The 23,173-nt window shown below is 38.5% G+C and overlaps 1 protein-coding gene across 4 annotated transcripts in view; it reads right to left on the reverse strand.

The window, feature by feature from the left end:
• Positions 1–2,408: 2,408 nt before the first annotated feature.
• The window catches only part of LOC122549362 (transmembrane protein 200A), a 43,963-nt gene continuing 23,198 nt past the window's right edge, over positions 2,409–23,173 (reverse strand). For 3 of the 4 annotated variants that reach the window (XM_043689055.2, XM_087986022.1, XM_043689052.2), the window contains one exon: positions 2,409–4,435. In XM_043689055.2, the coding sequence (XP_043544990.2) occupies positions 2,843–4,411 (1,569 nt within the window). In that variant the 5' untranslated portion in view covers positions 4,412–4,435 and the 3' untranslated portion in view covers positions 2,409–2,842. Of the gene's footprint in view, positions 4,436–5,711; positions 5,845–23,173 lie in introns of those variants that run through there. The other variant, XM_087986023.1, reaches the window with a different exon arrangement.

Here is a 23,173-nt window from a genome sequence, read left to right on the forward strand (position 1 = left end):
CGGGAAGTGGAAGGCCTGGAAAAATGGTGCACTGAGAACAACCTAGATCTCAATGCCAGCAAAATAAAAGGAACTCATTATTGACTTTGGCAGATGTTACTCATGTCCCCTTACACATTAATAGCACAGAGGTGGAATGAGTGGAGAGTGTTAGGCTCCTGGGAGTGGTCATCCACAACAAGCTTTCTTGGACTCTTCATGTGAACGCATTGGTTACAAAGGCCCAACAACATCTCTTCTTCCTCAGGCAGCTGAGGAAATTTGGCACAACGGCAAATACCCTTGCCAACTTTTATAGGTGCACCATCGAGAGCATTCTGTCTGGATGTATCACTACCTGGTACGACAACTGTACCATTCAAGATCAGAGACGGATATAGAGAGTGGTAAACTCGGCCCGGACAATCACAAAGGCCAACCTCCCAACTACCGACTCCATATACCAGGCCTGCTGTCAAGGAAAGGCCGCTAGCATTCTTTAAGATCCATCCCACCCTGGCAATGTTTTCTACAACCTCTACCATCGGGGAGAAGGTACAGAAGTGTTAACACATGCACCAGCTGGTTTTGCAACAGTTTCTACCCTACTGTTGTTAGAATACTGAATGGACTCACAAACTCTTAGCATTCGCCTGTACCTGTGTTTTTGTTTTAGCTTCTGTTTACTATCCCTTCTGTTTACTATTCTGTTTACTGTCATCATCCCAAAACTTTGACTTTGTTTCACACTCCAAAGATGCTGCCAATTTTGAGTATTTCTGCATTTTTGTTTCTATTAAACAATAACCCTTTTGGACTTTTTGCATCCATGAGGTGCATTTATTTTTAAATAAAATTATGCTAGTGGACTATCATTTCCTCCTAAAGATGTATTAGGCTGCCTCAATATAAGCCCTTGTTTTATATAGTTATACAGAATGCTTTCCAATATCTTCCCTTCAATTAAGCTTGCTAATCATAACCTGATAGTTCAAAGGATCTAATTTCTTTTTTCCTTTTTTTTTAAAAGCCAACATCTCTGTATATCACACAGCTATAAATTTTTTACTCTTCTATTCAAGAGACCATCTAACCCACCACCATTCAAGGTGGTGGTGAAGTAGTAGGGCTGGGTGCAGGCTGTTGCCCAGGGCTCAGCTGCCCTCGCATGCTTTCTTCTATTTTCTTTTTACTTCTGCTCTTTTTCCTCTTTAGTTTTTCTTTCCTTTGCAGCAGGTTAGTCAGTGAAATTGGTGTGGCACTACAGCAGGCAGTGTGCGGAATGGCGGCTTCTCACGGCAGTCAGAGATGGCCGGGGACATGACGACTGGAGGCAATGGCAGCAACAGCAGGGCTGTCTTCCCGGCATTCGGGGATGGCGGCAGCAAAGCTCCTCCAGTGATTGGAGGCAATGGACCTTTCAAGGTGGCAATGCTGGCAAGGCTACATCTCAGAGAGTGGTCAGAGTGGGACTCTTGGGGAGATGGCAGCAGCGGCCTGGTCTGGCAACGGAGCTACAAACTCCTGCTTGTAGACCCAGAGCACGGACACCTGGCATTGGCGAGGTGGCGGCTGCAGCTGTGGTAGCGTGGTATGCCTGCAGCCGGGACTCCTGGTGTCATCGAGGCAGCAGCGCAACCAGAGACTCCTGGTTGTGGGGCGAGTGTGGTTTCAGCATGGGACCTAGCATTGGTGAGGTAGGCCCACTGGCAAAGAGATGATGCCTAAAGAGTGGCAAATCCTACATTGGTGGATCTGGCGCAGGTGGTGGACAAGGGGTAGCACCGCATGTGTCGTTGGTGAGCCAACTTAGGGCTCAGGCCACTCTTTCATTTATATCTTTTATCCTTTTTATTCTTAAACTATTCAAAATGGTGCCAGATTTTGGTGACCGTTGAAGTCTTTCACTGTATTTTACTGTATTACTCACTGTATAATGCAAGTGAAAATAAATAAATCATACATAAATTCATTCATTCATAAGTAATATATTTCAACCTAACTCCAGGGAAATACATGATGACCTTATTACACTTCGTTTATAAAAGTGCACTTAATGAACAAAATGTTTTTTTTATTTTATTTTTCCTTACATAAACTGACTGAAGTAACACAAGCTATGAAGTCAAATGTATATAATGAGGTAAAGGATTCAGACACTTACCTGAATTTAAGGTAAATCCTTTGGAAAAACAGACAACTGTGATGATAAAAATGCATGAAGGTTGCTCTGGAGGGAAACTCAAGTGAGAAAACAATACAATTCTAGAATATTAGGTAACAATTTAGAAAACACAGCTCATGAGGTATAATACAGAATCCAGGATTACAGAAATAATTATTATTTAATTAGATCTCTATTAGTGACCACGTATGCAAATTATTTCTTTCATTTAATTATGAAATGATACACTGGACACTTCTCAATATCACATTTGTGTGTTTTAGTGCATTATGTGCTTATACAAGATATCTATACATCCTTTGATTTATAGGAATATTGAATTCAGTATATTAATCGGCTTATTTTGATGGTTCCAAACTGAAAACTTACAAACCTAGAATGTCTGAATATTTAATTTTCACAAGCTGTTAACAAATAACTGATCATATTAAAATTTTTAAACTGGTGTTTAACCAAGATGAACACCCAATGGCTGATGCATTTATGTTTGGAAGCAACTAAAGAAATTGGATGATTAGTTCCACAACAATATTCTAGAAGTCTGTGAAGCCTGACTGACATTCAGTAATCATCGATAACTACAGAAAAGCAACATATTATTGTCATCTGTCATAGCTTTTACTGCACCTTTGAGTCTCTGAACCCAACTATATATGATTATATTTTAGTGTATGATTACTAATTACTATCAATTTCAACATTGTCCATCCTAAGACTACTGTGGGAACCAGAAATCATGAGCAATTTCTCTCTCTTTGTGTACTGTCTTTGCACAGATCTTTGAGGTTTGTCCACCTTTTGTTCATTGCTTGATATTGTACTTTCTTGTATGATATCGCTGTGAAGATTCTCTGTACAATCACCAGTTATAGCTATGGCTTCTGGTAGCACAGGAGTAGACTGAAAAGAGTCCTCATTACTGAACGTTATGTAGCCCTTACTGTTGCTGCAATCTAAATGTGTGCAGTTTGGATCTTTCTCCTCATCCTCTATTGTGGATGTGGAAGGACAGTCATCAAGATTCATAAGTTTAGAATGAACTGACAAAGCATGGAGAGAAAGACTGGATTCTGTTCTCTGGAATGGAACAGGAGAAACCTGGGAAACTTGGGAAGAGGGTTTTTGGGATTTTTTGCTGGATACCAACTGGTTATCATTTAACCAAGAGGTATTTGAAGCTTCTGCATCTATGTCCTGGTTATCATCTCCAAGGTGATCACTTCCTATGGTTATATCCTCTGAAATGGATTCAACACTTCCCATTTGATCAGAAGCAAAACGTTCAAATGCTTGTTGAGTTTCCTTACATTTTTCTGAAATTTGTGCTTCATTCTCATTGCTTCCATATCTGGCCGCTCCCTCTTCCAGGACACAGTTGTTCAGTTTGATGATGGGTAGTGTGAATGCACTAATGGAAGAAGTAACAATTGACTTCGTCCCACACATTTGGGGCATTTGGGTTCTATCATTTACTCTGATTTGGTCTCTGCAAATACTGTACACAGTATCAGAGAATGTCTTTCTATCTTTGGGGATTTGTTGCTGCAAGTTTGCTACAAAATCACAGTTCTTTTTACCAACATTTTCTTTTGGATCTGTAGGCTTTACAGCATTACCAATAGGTGTCCGCAAAGTACTTTTGGCCAACATTGCTGCACAGAAAGAATCAGGAGATTTGAGATTATCCATGCTTTTGGATTGTACATAGTTGACAAAACCATTAAGTGGCCCACAATCTTTTGTCCTCAAATTGTGTACATCTATAACTGTAGAATAGATGTCTCGTATATTAATTATTTTGGTTTTCTTGTCTCTATTTTCGTGAAGAACTGTATTGGCACAGATGAACAAAAAAATACCGATTCCCATTATGAGGGGTCCTAAAACTTTCAGTTTCTCAGAATGCAAATAGCTTGCTAAAAATTTAGAAATAATCTCCAGTGTTGTCATCTCTAAAACGGTGCTATTGGTGGTATTGTTAGACTGGACCTTAATAGTTTCAAAAATGTCAGTGCCTTTAGGCCAGTAGCCCATCACTGTCATTGCTATTCCCACTAATAGTACTAGGATTCCAAAAGCAGCAATCAGTCCAGAAATGGAGAACAGCTTCAGTTTGCCTTTAACCACTACTACATCACTCTTGCATTTCTTTTTTGCTTTCTTTTTGCGTTTACTAACACGATTACGTGATCGAAAGGAATCTTGTCTTCTGGCTGAAATACGAAGAAGCCCTCCAGTTGCAATCATGATAAATCCACTTATCAGCTATGTCTGAAAAAGAAAAGCAGAAAAAGAAACAAGAAATGAGAAAAGATTGAACAACATATCTAATTACTTAAAAGTTTATATCTATGTATCTGATTCATGGTTAGTAAACTGGAATTTCACTTACTGCAACCAGTTCAAAGGAATTTCCAATAACCAACAGTGACTGATGCAGGAACAAATTACTTCAGATACTGGAATCTGAACTGAAAACAACAAATGCTGGAGATTACAGCCGGTCAGACAGCATCCAATGAGAGACAGCAAGCTAACGTTTCGAGTCTAGATGACTCTTCATCCAAGAAGTGACTGATGCACACAGTATTTGGACAGCTTGTGCAGCATTTACTATCACTTCATGAACATTGGGAAAATTCAGTGAAATGTCAGAATTTTGGAGGGAATTTTTCAGTAATTGGCAATTTACTTAGTTGTTGGCAATGGGAGTTCATGATTAGTAATTAAGCAGAAACATCATAAGTCCATCACTTATTGCAGCAAATGGCTTCAACTGTACCTGAAAACACTCCAGAAAGTCAAAGTATTTTAAAAATTTGACTTCAAGTGCATTAAATATCATATTCGTAGATAGACAGCTTACACAGTTGAACACAGGCAACATGCTTATATATTTTTATTTTTAAAAGTAGATAATCAAAATATTTCAATAACTTTGTTACTTCAGGTCGCATTAAGTAGTAAATAGTGATTGTCGAAATCATAAACTTCTTCTGTGTTACAACCCTTTAGCAAATAAAATTCCAAAGTAGTTAAAAATTATATATAAATTGTAGAGACTTACATCCTTATTTGAATATCCTGTATCTTACAAAAAGAATACATGTGAAGTTACAAAATGAGGCATTTGCATCAAGCCTCATTGCTTCCATTATCTTGTTCACTCTTAGTTTTCAGAAGATATGTGCATTAACGAATCATGGCTGATCTGTGGCATAACTCCATCTTCCTTTGACCGATATCCCTTTAAATACCTTTGCTTAACAAATAAAAATTTACCTCGTATTTAAAATTAACAACTCATTCAGCATCAACCGTCATTTGTGGAAGAGAGTTCCAAATCTCCATACTGTTTGTATGTCGAGTGCTTCCTAACATCTCTCCTGAATAGTCTGGCCTTAATTCTCAAACTATGTTCCATAGTTCTAGAATCCTCAACCAGTAAAGATAGTTTCTCCTTATCTTTTCCTGTCAATATCTTGAAGACGGAGATGAAATTACCCCATAACATTCTAAATTCTAGAGAAAATTTGTATAACCTCACCTCATAACTTAGCTCCTGAAGTCCTGCATCATTTTTGTAAATCTAAGTTGCATTCTTTTCAAGGCTAATATATCCTTCCTCAGGTGTGGTGTTCACAGTACTCTAAGTGGGAGAAAGTGAGGACTATAGATGCTGGAGATCAGAGCTGAAAAATGTGTTGCTGGAAAAGCGCAGCAGGTCATGCAGCATACAAGGAGCCAGAAGAGCTAGGTTCAAGTTCCATCTGCTCCAGAGGTCTCATTACATATCTAAACAGGTTGATTAAAAATAACTATAATTAGACAGGCAGCCAAGTTGACCTAGGCATTAGCGAGCAGGTTATTTGAGAATAACTGTTGCTGATTGCCTTGTTGATAATATCAATAATGCTGATGATTAAGATTAGACTGCTGGGCGTAACTGGCTGTATATTGGATTTGTCTTGCTTTTGTGGACATGACATACCTGAGTCCAAAAGTGCGACACTGGAAAAACACAGCAGGTCAGGCAGCATCCGAGGAACAGGACAGTCGATGTTTCGGGCATAAGCCCTTCATCAGAAATGTGGGTGTGGAAAGGGGGCTGAGAGATTAATAGGAGGGGGTTGGGGCCATGGGAGGGTAGCTCGAAAGCAATAGGTGGATGCAGGTGTGGGGGGGGGGGGGGGGGGGGGTTGGGGGCAGGGAGGGGGGTTGGTGGAGGGGATGGTGGTAGATTGGAGAGCCAAGGACATGCAAGTCCTGGGCCGCCTCCACCACCAAGTCCTAGTCATTCAACACCTGGAGGAAGAATGCCTCATCTTCCGCCTTGGGACCCTCTAACGATAGCGAGAGGGATAAGCTGGACCATAGGGTCACAGATCATGGTTGAATACATTTGGCTGCTATTGTCAATCCAAAATAGCATTTCAGAGATATCCAATTTTGAACTGTTCTGAATCTATCCCATTTAGCATGAAGTTAGTGCCAAACAACATGATGGAAGGCATTTTTATGCCTACATAGTTATGACTGTGAATTTTTGGAAAGAAAATCCACAGTACTTTAAAAAACACAATGGAAATGGACTTAACTTTACAGGTGGAGGAGTGACTTCCCCCTTTGCCTTGTCTGCAAATATATGAAACTGTCAGAGACTGTAAGTAGATGTTTTGAATGATCTGGATATTAGAATATATACTTTTTTTGGATTTGCATTTGAAGAAAGACATTAGAATTCTAGTGTGTGGAGTTAACATTAGACTTTAAATGTTAATAGAAACAGAAATACAAAATCCAGAATCAGATAGGCATCGTGTCTGCAAATTGGAACTCCACAAAATGTGTGTGAAGAAAATTCATTCACAATGAGATGCTAATAGCTGAAAAAGAAATCATTTTATGTGCATGCTAAAGCCATTAGAACTCATTGTGTGGGCAATGGGAATGGATACAGGGGTCACTTACCAAAAACCAATTTAGGATAAGAAACACCTTATCAAGTGGCACTTAGCAATCCAGATAAAAATATTCTGTTCTGAAAAGGAATAATTCTGCTGAGGAATTTACCAAAGGAACAAAGTTGGGCATTTTTAACATTTTTACTGCTTATATCTTCACTATGGTGGCACCACCACAACTTTGACTGGAGCAAAGCCAGAAAGCTCCCATTGCATGGACGAAGCTACTGTACACTCATCACCAAAAAACTACTGATCCTCCTTCAGTAAAAGGAGAGGAAATTAATAGGGCACTTACAGCTACCATCTTGAGAATCAATTGTATGCTCTAAAATATGTTCACCTTTTGCAATACTTTTTCTTACTTGTATGTGAGTCGCGTATAAGTGGAAGCTGTCGTGATTACATTTTGGCTATTGACAAAATAAATGTTTATTTTTAAATTTAAACACATCAGAATCTGTCATATATATTACTGAAAGTAATAGCATTCAGGGTTAAACACTTCTTCAGATCTTGTTACAGTTAGTCAAAAAGCTACCATCTGTCCTTGGTCTGTAATTGTATCCTTATTGTGAAAATGTAACTTGGTAACTCTTGATAATACGGGCCATGGATTGGTGCATTTTGAGAAAAGTAGATTGGAAAGGAGGAGGTCAAATATGTTTTTCCCTTGTGTTGTTTCTCTCACCACCTGCTGCAAGCTATATCTGGCAGCTATGTTCCTCAGAACTGCTTGCCAGCCCAATCAATGGCAAGATGCTACTGAGACATTCTTGGAGCTGGAAACTGAAGACTTATTTAGAGTATGTGATTTAGCTATCCTCAGTGCTTCTTCCAAGCAGGGTCCAACATAGGGAAGTACAAATTCAGCAGCTGAAGGAGGGTGATAGGTGTTATGTAGCAGGCAGTTTGATCTGGTGACATTAGACTTCACGAGATCCAAAGTTAATGTTGAAGAATTCCGGGGCCAATTCCTCCCAATGTTCAATCGCCTCTGGTGGCTCTGATTTTAGAGAGATGTAGACGGCATGTTGATGGAGGTGTCTGGGATATTGTCTTAAAACTATGACAATGCCAGACTACTGTTTGATTAGTCTGTGGGACAACTGCCCCAATTTTGGCACAATCCCCTAGATATTCATGAAAGAGGCTTTTTGAAAATCATTCATGTTGAATATGTGTTTGCCTTGTTTGATGGCTAGATTAATGCTAGATAATTCATCCAGTTTTATTTTTATTGTATTTATTCATGGCTATTCATATAACTGAGTGTCTTACGAGGCTACTGTTGTGGGTATGGAGTCAAATTTATGCCAGACAGCTAAGCATGATTTTATTTTCCAAAGGAAGATAACCAGAAAAGGATTTACAACAATTCTTTAGTCTTGTGATCATATTATAGATACTACTGCTTTTTATTGGAGATTTATTTAACTGAATTTGAAGCTTCCTTGTTGATTTCCAGACTTATTATTTCTGAATAATTAGTCAAGGACTAGTTCAGTAAAGTAAGCACTATGCTATTGTTCCTGGTAAACAGAGAGACTAGCATGATGGATATGGTGTTAGAATATATCAGAAGGATATATAAAAAATAAAAACATGAAATATGAAGGGGAAATAATTTGTTAAAAGAAACAAATTGAATGCAAACTAGAAGCTGCGAAACAGATAATAAAAACACTATTATTATTAATCTATAAATGCACACTAGAAAAGTAAAACTTGCCAGAAAATGGGCAGAGATTTAATGTTATTACCCTTCTGCATTTGAAAACAGAGATAGAATAAGACCAAGGAACTAAAGACAAATTAGCTTACTCTTTGTGGTACACAAGATTCCTTTACTCAAAGATGTAATAGAAAAAAAATCTTGTATTAGAGTAGTTAGTAAAACATGTGTGGCTAGCCTTCTTTGAAAACGGTAGACAATTGTAATTTTGTAGACATAATACATTTGAATTCTCAAAAGGCCTTTGATAAAATACCACTTAGTGGACAATTGCAAAGGGCATTTATGTAGCAACCACATTGGTGTGGGACTGGAGTCACATATAAGTCAAACCAGATAAGGATGGTCAGACAGCCCAATGGTGATCAAGTCACGTGAGTAAGGCCAAAATGTGCAGAATCAGAAGACAGGAAACAGAATAATGAATAACGAATAAGCTAGCTACACAACAGAAAACCTATGGTAGGAGTTAAAATGCAGTTAAGCAAACTGGCAAAAGGTAGAAAGTGTTCTTTCTCATTGATTAATGCCACCATTACTCAGCATTTACATAAGCAGTTTGGACTTGGTAACTGGAACTACAATTTATAGATAATATCAAACCAGGAAAAGTTTAACAGGTTGGGAGTCTTTTTCTTAAGGAAGATTCTAGAAAGATTATGAAAGGGCTGTTATAACTTCTGTTTTATTGGTGAATAAAACCTGCAGCATTGTACACCTAAATTTCAGTGAGTGAACACCATGTTAAATAAAATAACTTATCAAGCCTGATTTCATTCTGGGATCTGATTTCTCCAGTAGTAAAATGAGCTGGCACCATAACATAAGTGATTCACAACAACAACTTTTACTTAAATAGGATATTTAACATAGTAAAATGTTCCAGATTCTTATACAGAAGCATTATCAAACAAAATGTGACAGTGAGCCACATCAAGTAACATTAGGCAGACAACCAAAATTTCAGTTAAAGCAGTATAGATCTTAAGGAGTGTTCAAAAGGAGGAAAGAAAGTTAGAGAAGTGGTGATTTTTAGGTTAGGGCTTTGGCAGTTGAACGCACAACTGTCAATGGTTGCCGTGCTTTGAAAAAAAGGGCACTCAAGAATTCCAAATTGGAGTACAAATTATCTGAAGGTTATAGAGTTACAGGAGGTTAGAATTAGAAGCCATGGAGGGATTTGCAAATAAGGATGAGAATTTTGAAATTTAGGATGTAAAACTATTAAGATTTACTCAAGTTTTCCTCATCACTGTTAGTAAGACAGATAAAAGGGTTATTTAGATGTTACATGTTCAAAGACACATCCAATCTCTCTGCACAGAAATCTTTATGTTCTTGCACAATACACAAGAGTCTAATACCTTTATAGAAAATAGCATGAGACCTAAAAGCACATGTAAAGAAAGAACAACATATGTACTAGGCTTTAAACCTAGTTCTGAGGCACTTTACAGGAATGTTACAACACAAAAAGTGACAGCTAGCCACAAAAGAAAATATTAGGCTAGTTAACCAAAAGTGTTCTCAAGCAATAGGTTTTAAAGGCATAAGGAGTGTACTTAAAGAGGAAAGCCAAGTAGAGAGGCAGAAGGAGGGATTCTAAAGCTTGAATTGTAGGATCTAAAGGCTGAAGCACCAATGATAAACTTGTGATAAATGAGGACACTCAAGTGTGTAAAATTATTAGAGCAGATATTAGAAAAGGTTTGGAGGCTGGGGCAGATGGGGGGATAGGAGAACATTCAGGGATCTGAAAAGAAGCATGAGAACTTTAAAATCAAAATGTTGCTTGATCAGAAGCCACTGTGAAGCAAGGTGAGTATGATTTAAACTACAGACAGCAGAGTTTTGGAGTGACCTCAAGTTTAGGCAGTAGACTGTGAGAGGTCACCCAGGAGTGCACTGCAGCCGTCAATTCCAGTGATAATTAGTTTATTTCCTGCTCATTCATTTATTAAAGACAATTGTGAAGTTGGGCAATGTTACAAAAGGTGGAAACAAGTGATCAAAGCAATGACAAACATATGCTATCTGAAGGTCATTTCACAGTTAAATATGACAGCAAGAGGACACCAAACAGGCTATTTTAATTTCAGGATTGCTGCCACTGTAAAGGGATAGAATCATACCTTGGTAGAAAACAGTTTGGATCAGGATTCAAAACAATAGCTTCAGTCTTTTGAATATTTAATTGGAAATATCCTAGCTCACCCAATACTGAAGGAATGTTCAATAAGTAGTGTGATAATTTAGCAATAGAGGTGGATTTAAAGGAGGTGGAGAGGAAGCTGAACTGGGTGTTGTCAATGTATATGCGAAACTAATGCTTTGTGTTTCTCAGAATTGTTACAGTGAAGAAGGCGGCCTTTTGGCCCATAGTTCCTGCACTGGTACTATTACCTAGTGCCAGGCAGTGTATTCCATACCGTAACTACTTCCTGTATGAAGCATCACCCATGCTTCATTTACACATCACTTTAATCTATGCCCTCTCATTCTTTTTACTTTCACAAATGGAACAACTTCTCCTTATTGACACTACCCAGCCCACTCATGATTTTGAAAACCTCTAATAAGTCTCTCCTCAGCCACCATCTCTTCAAGGAGAACTGTCCCAATTTCTTCACTCTGTTCTCACAACTGAAATTTGTCATTGCTGGAATCATTTTTTTGGAAATCCCATTAGCACTGTCTTCAACGTATTCAGCTGAGGTCTAACAAGTGTCTTGTATAAGCAAATAGCATCTCCTCACTCTTTTAAACTGTATCCATATTTATAAAGCTGAGAACACTGTATGCTTTGTCAACTGTTCTCTCCACCTGTCCTGCCACCTTCCAGGTCTGTGCATGCATATATCTATGTCCCTCTGTTCCACACCACCCCCCCCCACTTCAGAACTGTACCCCCTATTTTATACTGTTTTTCAATATTCTGCTGACCAAAGTGCATTATCTCACACTCCTCTGCATTGAACCTCATCTGCCACCTATCCGCCCACTCTACCAACTTGTCTAGGTCCTTTTGGAGTTCCATATAGTCCTCCTCCATGCTTTCAATTTCAAATTTTTCAAATGATTTAAGTGAGAAATAGTAAGGAACCAATGATTACAAACCTACAAGAATCATCGGGGAGACAGGACATCAACTCTCAGAGTGTTTCAGGAAACCTCTCTAGGACACATGCACCAAACAATCCCACTGCCCTACGGCCAACCACTTCAACTCCCCTTCCTACTCCCCCAGGGACATTCAAGTCCAGGGCCTCCTCCACCGTCAAATCTAAGCCACCTGACAACTGGAGGAATAGCGCCTCATCTTCCACTTCAGGACTCTTCAAACACACAGCATCAACATCAACTTCACTAGTTTCCAAATCTTCCCCCCCCCCACCTCATCTCAGATCCAACCCTCCAACTTGCCATGTCCATCTTCCTTGCCAACTCTCCTCTCCACCTAACTATCACCATACCCCAACCTGCATTCACTTATTGCCTTCCCAGCTACCTTCCCCTAGCCCCACGCCCACATCTATCTCCCAGTCCCTTTCCCCCTTCACATTCCTGATGATGGGCTTATGCCCAAAATGTCAACTCTCCCGTCTCTCGGATGCTGCCTGACCCGCTGTGCTTTTCCTGCGCCACCCTTTTCGATCCTTGTGGGGTAATGACAAATACAGGTGTAGAGGTAAGAAAAGATACCAGTGCAAGTGATACTCTGGCTACAATTAAATAAGAATGGAAGCAGGAGAGTGCAGTCCAAGCACATGGATGACACTGGAAAGGTGTTACAAGAAGAATGATGTGATCAACCACGTCAAAAGCTGCAAATAGCTTGAAGATTGACAGCTTCATAGAATCCCCACAGTGTGGAAATAGGCCATTTGGCCCAACAAGTCCACACTGACCCTCCGGAGGGTAACCCACCGAGGCCCATTCCCCTCCCTTCTTATCCTATATTTACCCCTGATAATTGCACCTAACCTACACATCCACGAACACTATGGACAATTTAGCAAGCCAATTTACCTAACCCGCACATTCTTGGACCATGGGAGGAAACCCGAGCACCCGGAGGAAACCCACACAGACGTTGGGAGAAAGTACAAACTTCACACAGACAGTCACTCAAGGCTGGAACCGAACCCAGGTCCCTAGTGCTGTGAGGCAGCAGTGCTAATCACTGAGCCACAGTGTCGTTTCCCCCCCACCCACCCCAAGTTCTATTCCCTCTCTAGTTATTCTTTTTTCCTTTAATATACTTAAAGAATCTTTTTGAATTCACCTTAATCATTTTAACCAAGGCTACTTCATGCCCCCTTTTCGACCTTCTGATTTCCTTCTTCAGAAAACTCTTGTATCCCCTTTATATCTCCAGCTTATCACAGTCATCTTGGACATCATTTGTGACTTTGATAAGAACTGTTTGAGGGCGTGGCAGGATAGAAAACTTGATTGGAGGGATTCAAACAAAGAATTATTGGAAAAAAATAGATACCGATTCAGGAGGTGACACCATAATAATTTGGAGAGGATTGGGAGGTCAGAAATGGGGCAGTTACTTTCAAGGACATTGGGAATCCAGCTTTTTTTTTTAAATCAATGGGTCATAGTCATATTCATAGAGTTTTACAGTACGGAAACAGACCCTTCAGTGCAACTCATCCAAGCCGACCAGACATCCAATATAAATCTAGTCTCATTTGCCGGAATTTGGCTCATATCCCTCTAAACCATTCCTATTCGTATACCCATCCAGATGTCTTGTAATCATACCAGCCTCTACCACGACCTCTGGCAGCTCATTGGAGGTGAAGGCAGATTTAAAAGATAGAGGGAAAACATCTTGAGACAGGAACTATTAAAAACTTTGGCTAACATGAGGGACTAGAAGGGAAACTGTTGGTTAGCAGTTTAGTGGGGGGGGGAATAGGTTTGGGGGGCCGGTTGTGGATCTGACGACCAAAATGAGCTTAGAGAGGACATGGCAAAGACACAAGCAAAATTTTAAAAAGATACAAGTTCACAGTTAGGACAGCAGGGATGTTTAGAGGATGGGTTAGTGGAAGAGAGGATATTGATCAGGGCAATTGATCAGATAGTCTTCAAATTATACAAGAGCTGAGAGCTCCTTGCATTTATTTTGGATGTGAAGGTGCAGACGAAAAAAAAACAAGTTGGGAGATATTTTTGCATTCCAGGATGATTAATATAGCATATAGTTATTGCAGACAAAAGCAGCAGCTGATAATGCTTTGTATGGTTCAATTTGAAATAAAATGGGAAGTAACAATTTTTCAGTCTGCAAGTTTAATATCATAGAATCCATTTTAGACATTAATAAGACCATTTGATTTTTAAGGATTTTCAAAAATCAGTAAGTTCTTTGAAAATATATAATTTTGATCCAAGATTTTACGAAAGATGTCTTTTTCTTTAGTTACTTATTGTATTCACCCACATTATCTAGGTTGCTTACAAGACCTGCAATGTCAATTTCCTTTGGTTAATATAATGATAACATCAACTTCTAAGTGGCTTTTGTAAATTGGTTCAAATGCAAAAATGTCTTATGATATTCTATAAAATATTAGGTATATTTTCAAATTCTTGAAAACTTACTTTCAAAAAAAAGTACAAAAATAATATATAGCATCAATCTAACAGCTAAAATCTATCTATTCTACTATATTGCATTTAGGGAAAAATGGATCATTCCTGTTTGTTTACAGTACTCTCACCCTGCAATGATAACGTATAATTGTGATAGAAATTTGCAAAGTATGAACTGTCTTGTATGTATGAAATAGGGAATGAATCAGAATTTTGGGTGTGCTGATAAAACAGAAGCAGACCTCCTACATCCCAGAATTGTGAAGGTAAAATTTATTTTAAATTAGGCAGCTGCAGCTCCTGGTGCAGTGTACCAAATTGAGGCCTCAAGAATGGGTTGGAACAGCTACCTGAAAAGTAAACTGCAGGGATTGGGTAGGAGCAGTCATAATTGTTGAGTGTGGGATTCTAGGCAGCAGCCAGGATTTTTTTAAATTCTAGGATTAGTGATTACAAATTAAGATAATTTGATATTTATTTGTGGAAAGACTCTTCAGTTCCATAGCCTGTTGAACTGATCTGGAGACTTACACAAAACAAGCTCCAAGCAATTCAGATTTAAAATGGCAATCAGAATCATATTTTCAACATAGCACCCTGATCTCCATTGAGAAAAAAAAAGCTCATTCTGAAACAGGCCAATGTTTTGAACACTCAGTGGTTAACCCCTTTCAACATAGAACCGGTCACGTAACTGGGACATGATAATGATCTCAAGATGGGATCACCAGTTATGACTTATTTAACTGCAAGCAAAGCCAATGAAAATCAACACCATTGTTTCTCAACTATAATTGCTAACATACTTCACTTGAAATTGAGAAATACGTTTGGTGATTTCTTAACACAACACAAGCACTGTAACAATTACTGGATCAAAATTTCATTAAGTAAATGGAATGATTCAGTGAGGTTTTTGACAGAACCCTCTAAAAATATTACATTTTATATTTATTTCATAAACTTTAACTTAAAAATGCTCTCTTAAAAGATTATTAATTTTTTTTAAATACAAGTAAATGATCAGTAACACTGCAATTTAATTGAGACACAATCTGCATCTGTTTATGAGATTAACATCTTTTTTACTTCTATCCTCTAATCTGAACACTGGTCACAATTTGCTTTCATACCATTACCACTCTTGGCCAGTCTCTCAGATGTTAATGCGAGCAGTCCCCATGGAAACTCTCCATCTGCTGACAGGCCTGACTTCCATCAGGCTCTTCCCTATAGCTTGGCTGAGATTTGGAAAGCTGGTACAGTGCTAGGAAATATCCAAGTACAGCTACCAAACTACCCATTGTAAGTATTTACTGTCTAGACTAATGTTTTTCAGCGAAGGGAACCTGTCTGCTTGTAACTTCAATTCCACAATTTGTGAATGGTTCATAATCCCCTCAGAGAATGATGAGAAATTGGCAACGTGTTGTACTAACTTTTTTAAAAAATGTTTAATAAAATCGTTAAGAATTACATTTAGTTTCACATTCACTAACTGGAATATAAATGTGCATGAGAATTACCAAACTACAACATTAGAATCAGCATATTCAACTACATAAACTGTGGCTGCTTAAAATTCAAAAGTGCTGAATTCTTGATCTGAAATAATGAATTAACAAGGTTTAAAAAATAATGAAGAAGTCTCTTACATACAACTACTGCTACTGCCAGAATCAGCTAAATTTTAAAATGCTCTTTTTTGTGATTCATAAGAGAATTAGAATCCGCATTTCATCTTTATACTGGTGATAAATACAGATTATTAATAAACATTTATTAATGTAAGTTATTAATGATACCAACATTTATTTTAGACTCAAGAGTACAAGTATAATCCATATCAAATAATCTAGTAAAACAAACTTTCTTCCAAAACTAAAAATTGATAAAACTCAATAAACAGAAAAACATAAAAGAACTGCAATTTTACGATGGCATCATATAATAAGGTTGACAAACAATTATTTCTAAAGCAATTAAAAATCTTTTCCAGTTAGATTTTTTTAACATATTTTCAGCAGTCTGAGGTGCTGTCCAATTTAATTACCTATTTTCTTGTGAATAAGTGAATGCGTACCTCATATTCTTACAAACTACACTGTTCTGCTCTGTAACGAGCTTCCAGCCAGTTCAAGTGAAAGCTGTTTATTCTCCTTCTACTCACTCAAATTGCATTCCGTCTCACCAAAATCTCCTAGAAATTTGCAGTTCTCATTTCTCTGCAGTGCTCTTTTTACCCTGGCTGCCTATGGTCTGCTTTCTACTGCAGAGCTGCCACTTTCCTACTCATCTCCCACCCCCAGAGACCATGGGAGAGGGTGAAATCCCGCCTTCCTGTGCCCTCATCACCTTTACAAAGAATTAGGAAGCATTGGAGGACTGAATTATTAAAACCACAAAGACAGCAACAAAATATTAACCCCTCTGGAATGCATTGCACACAGAATTCTTTTAGCCGTAATCCGCTAGATAAAAATACCAACCCGGAAAGTTAATTATTTTGTGAAATGCTTCACAATTTTTGTTAACTGTTCTATTTTCAACAATCCAGTAACATTCATTAGGTTAGTTATGAAAATAACATTATTGTCTTTCTATTGTTGGTCTCATTTATTACTTCTGTTTTATTTTTATCCTTTCATCTTTTTGGGTGACACAGTGCTCAGTGGTTAGCATTGCTGCCTCACAGCGCAAGGGACCTGGTTTGATTCCAGGGGTGACTGTCTGTGTGGAGTTTGCACGTTTCCCCCATGTTTGCTTGAGGTTCCTGCGGGTGCTCTGGTTTCTTCCTACAATCCAAAGATGTGCAGGCTAGGTGAATTGGCCGTGCTAAATTGCCCATAGTGTTCTGGGATGTGTAGGTTAGGTACATTAGTCAGGGGAAATGTAGAGCAATAGAGTAGGGGAATGGGTCTGGCTGGGTTACTCTTTGGAGGGTCAGTGTGGACTTGTTGGGCCAAAGGCCTGTTTCCACACTGTAGGGATTTGATGATTTTTCTGTAGTAACTGTTTATTATTCTCCTTCTGTGCTTTGGTGGCTACTCTGCTATTGTGCAATAACTATTTATGTTTCCTTTTTCTCTGATCTCTCCAATCTGAATAGCCTCTGTGATATTTTTATGATTTCTCTAGTCTCTATTCTTAGCTTTTTTCTTGACCTTTTATTCTACTTACTACGCGTCTCCTCCAGACCTTTCAAAAGATGAAAATCTGTATCGCCAAGAGTATTTCCATAGAAACAATCTATTTTGTAGGAAATTGCTTTCTGTTAAATTGAAATAAATTCTGTTTTTAAAGACTCATATTGAGATTTATCTAAGGAAATAAAAATTGTATTTTAGCTAGAATGACATCAAGCTTATGCACAATTAGTCTTCATTTTCCAAGCATGTATATTTTCATGAAATTGCCACTGTTCTCTAACATCAGATTTCCATCTGCTGCAAGTTTCTATCCTCATTTTGCTGACTATAGCTATAACCTACAGCTCTACCTCAAACTGTAACCGAGGAATTTGCAGTTTCAATGATTATCTTTAGACTGTTTCACATCTGTTGACCAAGCAATCAAAATTAATTCTTATTACATCATCGGTCTAGTTAGCTCAGTTGGCTGGATGGCTGGTCTGTGATGCAGAATGACACCAACAGCACGGGTTCAATTCTTGCACTGGCAGAGATTACCATGATGGACTTTCCTTTTCAACCCCCACTCTCATCTAAGAAGTGGTGATCCTCATGTTAAAACACCACCAGTTGTCTCTCTTTATGGAAACTTTTACTTTTTACTACATCACACACATTAACAGTTATCTACACTTCAGGATTTAAGGAAGTGATGGTTGTCTACAAGCAATTTGGCAGGATAACTGGCAGAGAAAAACCTTACTTTCAAAGAATTATGGATGATATCTGAAAACAGGTGTTCAATAGCAGTGCTCAAAAATACAGTAACAGTAGGCCTGGCAAAACAAAGTGTTGGAGGCCAAAACCCACACTCATGCGTTAACAACAGAATAGCAATTGATGGTGATGTATAATCTGTATATAAGGAAGACATGCCAATTCTATTGACGCCTTTGTTCAAATTATGCAAAAAACAAATGCTAGATGAGGCTGAGGTGGTTGAGAACTTCAAGTTGCTAGGGGTAAACATCACCAATCTGTCCTGGTCCATCTTATAGTCAAGAAAATACAACAGTACATCTACTTTCTCAAAGATTAAGGAAATTTGGCATATACACAATGACTTTTACAAATATTTATAGATGCACCAGAGAAAGCATCCAATGTGGATCAGCAAATATTGCAATAAAGTATATAGACTTGTCAGTACAGCCAAGACAATCTTGAAAATCAGTCTTCCTTCTAGTGACTGTCTATACTTTGCACTGTCTTGGGAAAACAACCAACACAAACCAACCAACATTATACAAGAGATACAAAAATTTGAAAACTCGTACTAACAGATTTAAGAATAGCTTCTTCTCCGCTGTCAGACTTATGAATGCATCTCTTATCTTAGAGCTGAGCTTTCTCTGCACCTTCTCTGTAGCTCTAACACTACATTGTACATTCTGTTCACCCTGATATACTTGTAAGGTATGATTTGTCTGGTCAATATGCAAAACATTATTTTCACTGTATCCCAGTATATGTGACATTAATATTCAAACCAAAATGAAAAGTATACTTCACATTATTTTAGTGATTATGCAGTATTGGTGCAAATTTATGTCATTATTTCGTATCAAATATTTAATGCCTTTTTTTCTGCACACATCACCTCTGTAGTGTCAAGTTAAGGATCAATTTGGTACAAGGCACAATTAATGAACATACAAAGAAGCAACAACAGAAGGCCATTTAGCCCTTTGAGCCTGCTCCGTTATTCGATAACATCAAGGCTGATCTGATCTTAATTTTAACTCCATATTCTGACATACTCCTGAAAATCTTTCATCCTCTTGGTAAATCAAGAATCTGCTTTCAGTCATGTGAAGATTCTACATCCACTGCCTTTTGACTCCTTATATTTAAACTCTGACTCTTAGATGCAGATCCTCCCATAACAGGAAACATCCTTCCCACATTCACCCAGTCAAGTATCCTCAGGATTAAATTTCAATTAAATCAACTCTGACTCTTCTAACTCCAGAGAATACAGGCCTACCCTGTCCAGCCTTTCCTCATAAGACAATCTGCTCATTTTAGTCGAGGAAATCTTCTCTGAACTGCTTCTAACACATTGATAAGCACATATATAGTGTACATATATAGAATATTATTATATGTATACAACATATAGTATTCCCGTTGTGATCTCACCAATGCCTTGTATAATGCCCTGTTAAGGGCAGGGCAATGACCTAGTGGTGTTATCGTTGGACTATTAATCCAGAGACCCAAATAATGTTCTGGGGACCCGTGTTCGAATCCTCTCATGGCAGATCGTGGAATTTGAATTCAATAAAAATCTGGATTTCACATTCTAATGATGACTATGAATCCACTGTTGATTGTTGGAAAAAACCCAGTTGGTTCACTAACGTCCTTTGGGGAAGGAAACTGCCAACCTTACCCGGTCCGGATACATGTGACTCCAGACCCACAGGAATATCAGTGACTCTTAACTGCCCTCTCGGTAATTAGGGTTGAGCAATAAATGCTGGCCCAACTACTGAGGCCCTCATCCAATAAAGGAATTTTAAAAAAAACCCTACTCTTGCATGCAATTTCCTTAACAATAATTCATTCTTTTAGCTTTTCTATTACTTGCTCTACCTGCATACTAACCTTCCGTAATACATGCATTATGACACCCAGATCACTCTACATCTCAGAGTTCTGCAACCTCTCATCATTTAGATCATATGCCTTTTTATTCTTTATGCCAAAATAGACAATTTAACACTTTCAGACATTATTCTCCATTTGCAAGATCTTTGCCCACTCATTTAATCTATATCCATTTGTAAGCTTCTTATGTCCTTTTCACAGCTCACTTTCTACCTGCCTTTGTGTCATCAGCAAATTTAGCTACCTTGCCTTCGACCCCTTCATCCAAATAATTTATATACATTACAAAGAGTTGAGGTCTCAGCACTGACCTCTGTGGTGTACAACACATGACATTATGCCAGCCTGAAAAAGACACGTTTACTTCTATTCTCTATATCCTGTTAACGAGGCAATCTTAGAGCCAAAGTCACGGAGTTAGCACAGAAACAAACCTCTCAGTCCAACCAAACAATGCCGACCATAATCCCAAAATAAACTAGTTCTACCTGCTTGCACTTGGCCCATATCCCTCTAAACATTTCTTATTCATGCACTTATCCAAATGTCTTTTAAACATTGTAACTGTTCATTCCAAATAAAACCATTCTGGTGTGTTAAAAAGTTGCCCATTATGTCTTTTTAAAATATTTCTTCTCTCACCTTAAAGATAGAGCCCCTAGTCTTGAACACCCCCACTCTAGGGAAAAGATACCTGCCATTCACCTTATCTATACCTCCCATGATTTTATAAACGTCTAAGGTCACCCCTCAATATCCTACACTCCAGTTAAAAATATTCTATTCAAGCTAATATGTTACATACAATATCATGAACTTTTATTTTCCACAATAATTTCTGATGTGACATCTCATCAAATGCCTTATGGAAATATAAATACAATATATCCACTGGTTCCCCTTCGTCCACAGCACAAGATACTTCTTCAAAGATCTCCAATAAACTAGTTAAATATTGTTGGCTCTGCCTGATGGCCTTGAACTTATCCAAGTGCCCTGTAATAATGTCTTCAATAACAGCTTTTAACACTTTCCCTATGACAGATGTTAAGCTAATTGGCCTGTAGTTCCCTGGTTTCTGCCTCCCTCCCCTTTCAAATAAAGAAGTTATATTAGCTATTTTCCAATCTAAGGGAACCTTTCCAGAATCTCCTGAGTTTTAGAAAATTAAAGCCAACCCATCAATTATCTCAAAACTAAAACAAAGAACTGTGAATGCTGTAAATCTTAAACACAATAGAAACTGCTGGACAAACTCAATATGTCTAGCAGCATAGAATATAGAACATAGCACATTACAGCGCAGTACAGGCCCTTCGGCCTTTGATGTTGCGCCGACCAGTGAAAATAATCTGATGCCCATCTAACCTGCACCATTCCATTATTATCAATATGTACGTCCAATGCGCATTTAAATGCCCTTAATGTTGGCGAGTCTACTACTGTTGCAGGCAGGCCGTCCCATGCCCCTACTACTCTCTGGAATGAAGAAACTACCCCTGATATCTCACTTTCTCACACTCACAACCCCCACCCCAGACAGACACACACATACACAGACAGACAAAGATCCACATGCACACATATATTTTGTGGGGTGAATTTGTACTTGCAGGGTTACATTGTACTTTACTCAAAAACTGCATGCATTCATGTAAAACTCTGTTATCTCACTTTTTAGATTAGAATCAATCTAAACATCATGGCATAGACAGAGAACACAGGGGGCTAACACCTTCAACATATTGTCTAGCTATCACCATTGTTAACAGCTAACCTGAGAATGCAACTTTTTAAAAAAAGGTTTCGTGATTTACACATGAAAGAATTGAAACTATCACTGTATTCTAACAGATGAAAGGCTAAACAGACAATCAATTTTTCGATGTATAATTTCAGTTACATCACACTGTAAATTTTTGCTATAAATTCTGTGTGTTGGAATTGAGCCCTCTGCTACCACCTGCTGAAGCAGCGACGCTCCGAAAGCTAGTGTGCTTCCAATTAAACCTGTTGGACTATAACCTGGTGTTATGTGATTTTTAACTCTGTCCCCTCGTGTTAGCCTTGACTATTAGAGGAAAAAGGCTCTCACTGTCCATCAGATCGAATTGTCTGATTAAATCTCGAATAAGTCACCTCTCAACCATCTTCTCTCCAACAAAACAGCCTCAGTTCCCTCAGCCTTTCCTTGTATGACCCTCCTTCCATACCAGGCAACATCCTAGTAAATCTCCTCTGAACTCTTTCCAAAGCTTCTACATCCTTCCTATAATGCGGTGACCAGATCTACATGCAACACTCCAAGTGCAGCTACACCAGTGTCTTGTACAGCTGAAGCATAACCTGGTGGCTCTGAAAATCAAGCCCCCTACCAATAAACACCAACACACCATATGCTTTCTTAACAACCCTATTAATCTGAGTAGCAACTTTCAGAGAGTTATGCACCTGGACACCGAGATCTCTTGGTTCATCTACACTGCCAAGAATTTTACCATTGGCCCAGTACTCTGCATTCCTGTTTCTTCTTCCGAAGTGAACTACCTCACACTTTGCCGCATTAAACTCCATTTGCCACTTCTCAGCTCAGCTCTGCATCTTATTTGTGTCCCTCTGTAACCCACAACATCATTTGGTACTATCCAGATCATTTATAAAAATTACAAACAGCAGTGGCCCCAAAATGGATCCTTATGGCACACCACTGGTAACTGAGCTCTAGGATGAACATTTCTCATCAACCACCACCGTCTGTCTTCTTTCAGCTAGCCAATTTCTGATCCAAACCGTTAAATCACCTTCAATCCCAAAACTTCATATTTTACGCAATAGCCTACCGTGTGGAACCTTATCAAATGCCTTACTGAAGACCATGTACATCACATCAACC

The sequence above is a fragment of the Chiloscyllium plagiosum genome, unplaced genomic scaffold (genome assembly GCF_037043375.1).
Source record: "Chiloscyllium plagiosum isolate Xiang-an unplaced genomic scaffold, Cpla_swu_hap1 HiC_scaffold_4, whole genome shotgun sequence".
Lineage (NCBI taxonomy): Eukaryota > Metazoa > Chordata > Chondrichthyes > Orectolobiformes > Hemiscylliidae > Chiloscyllium > Chiloscyllium plagiosum.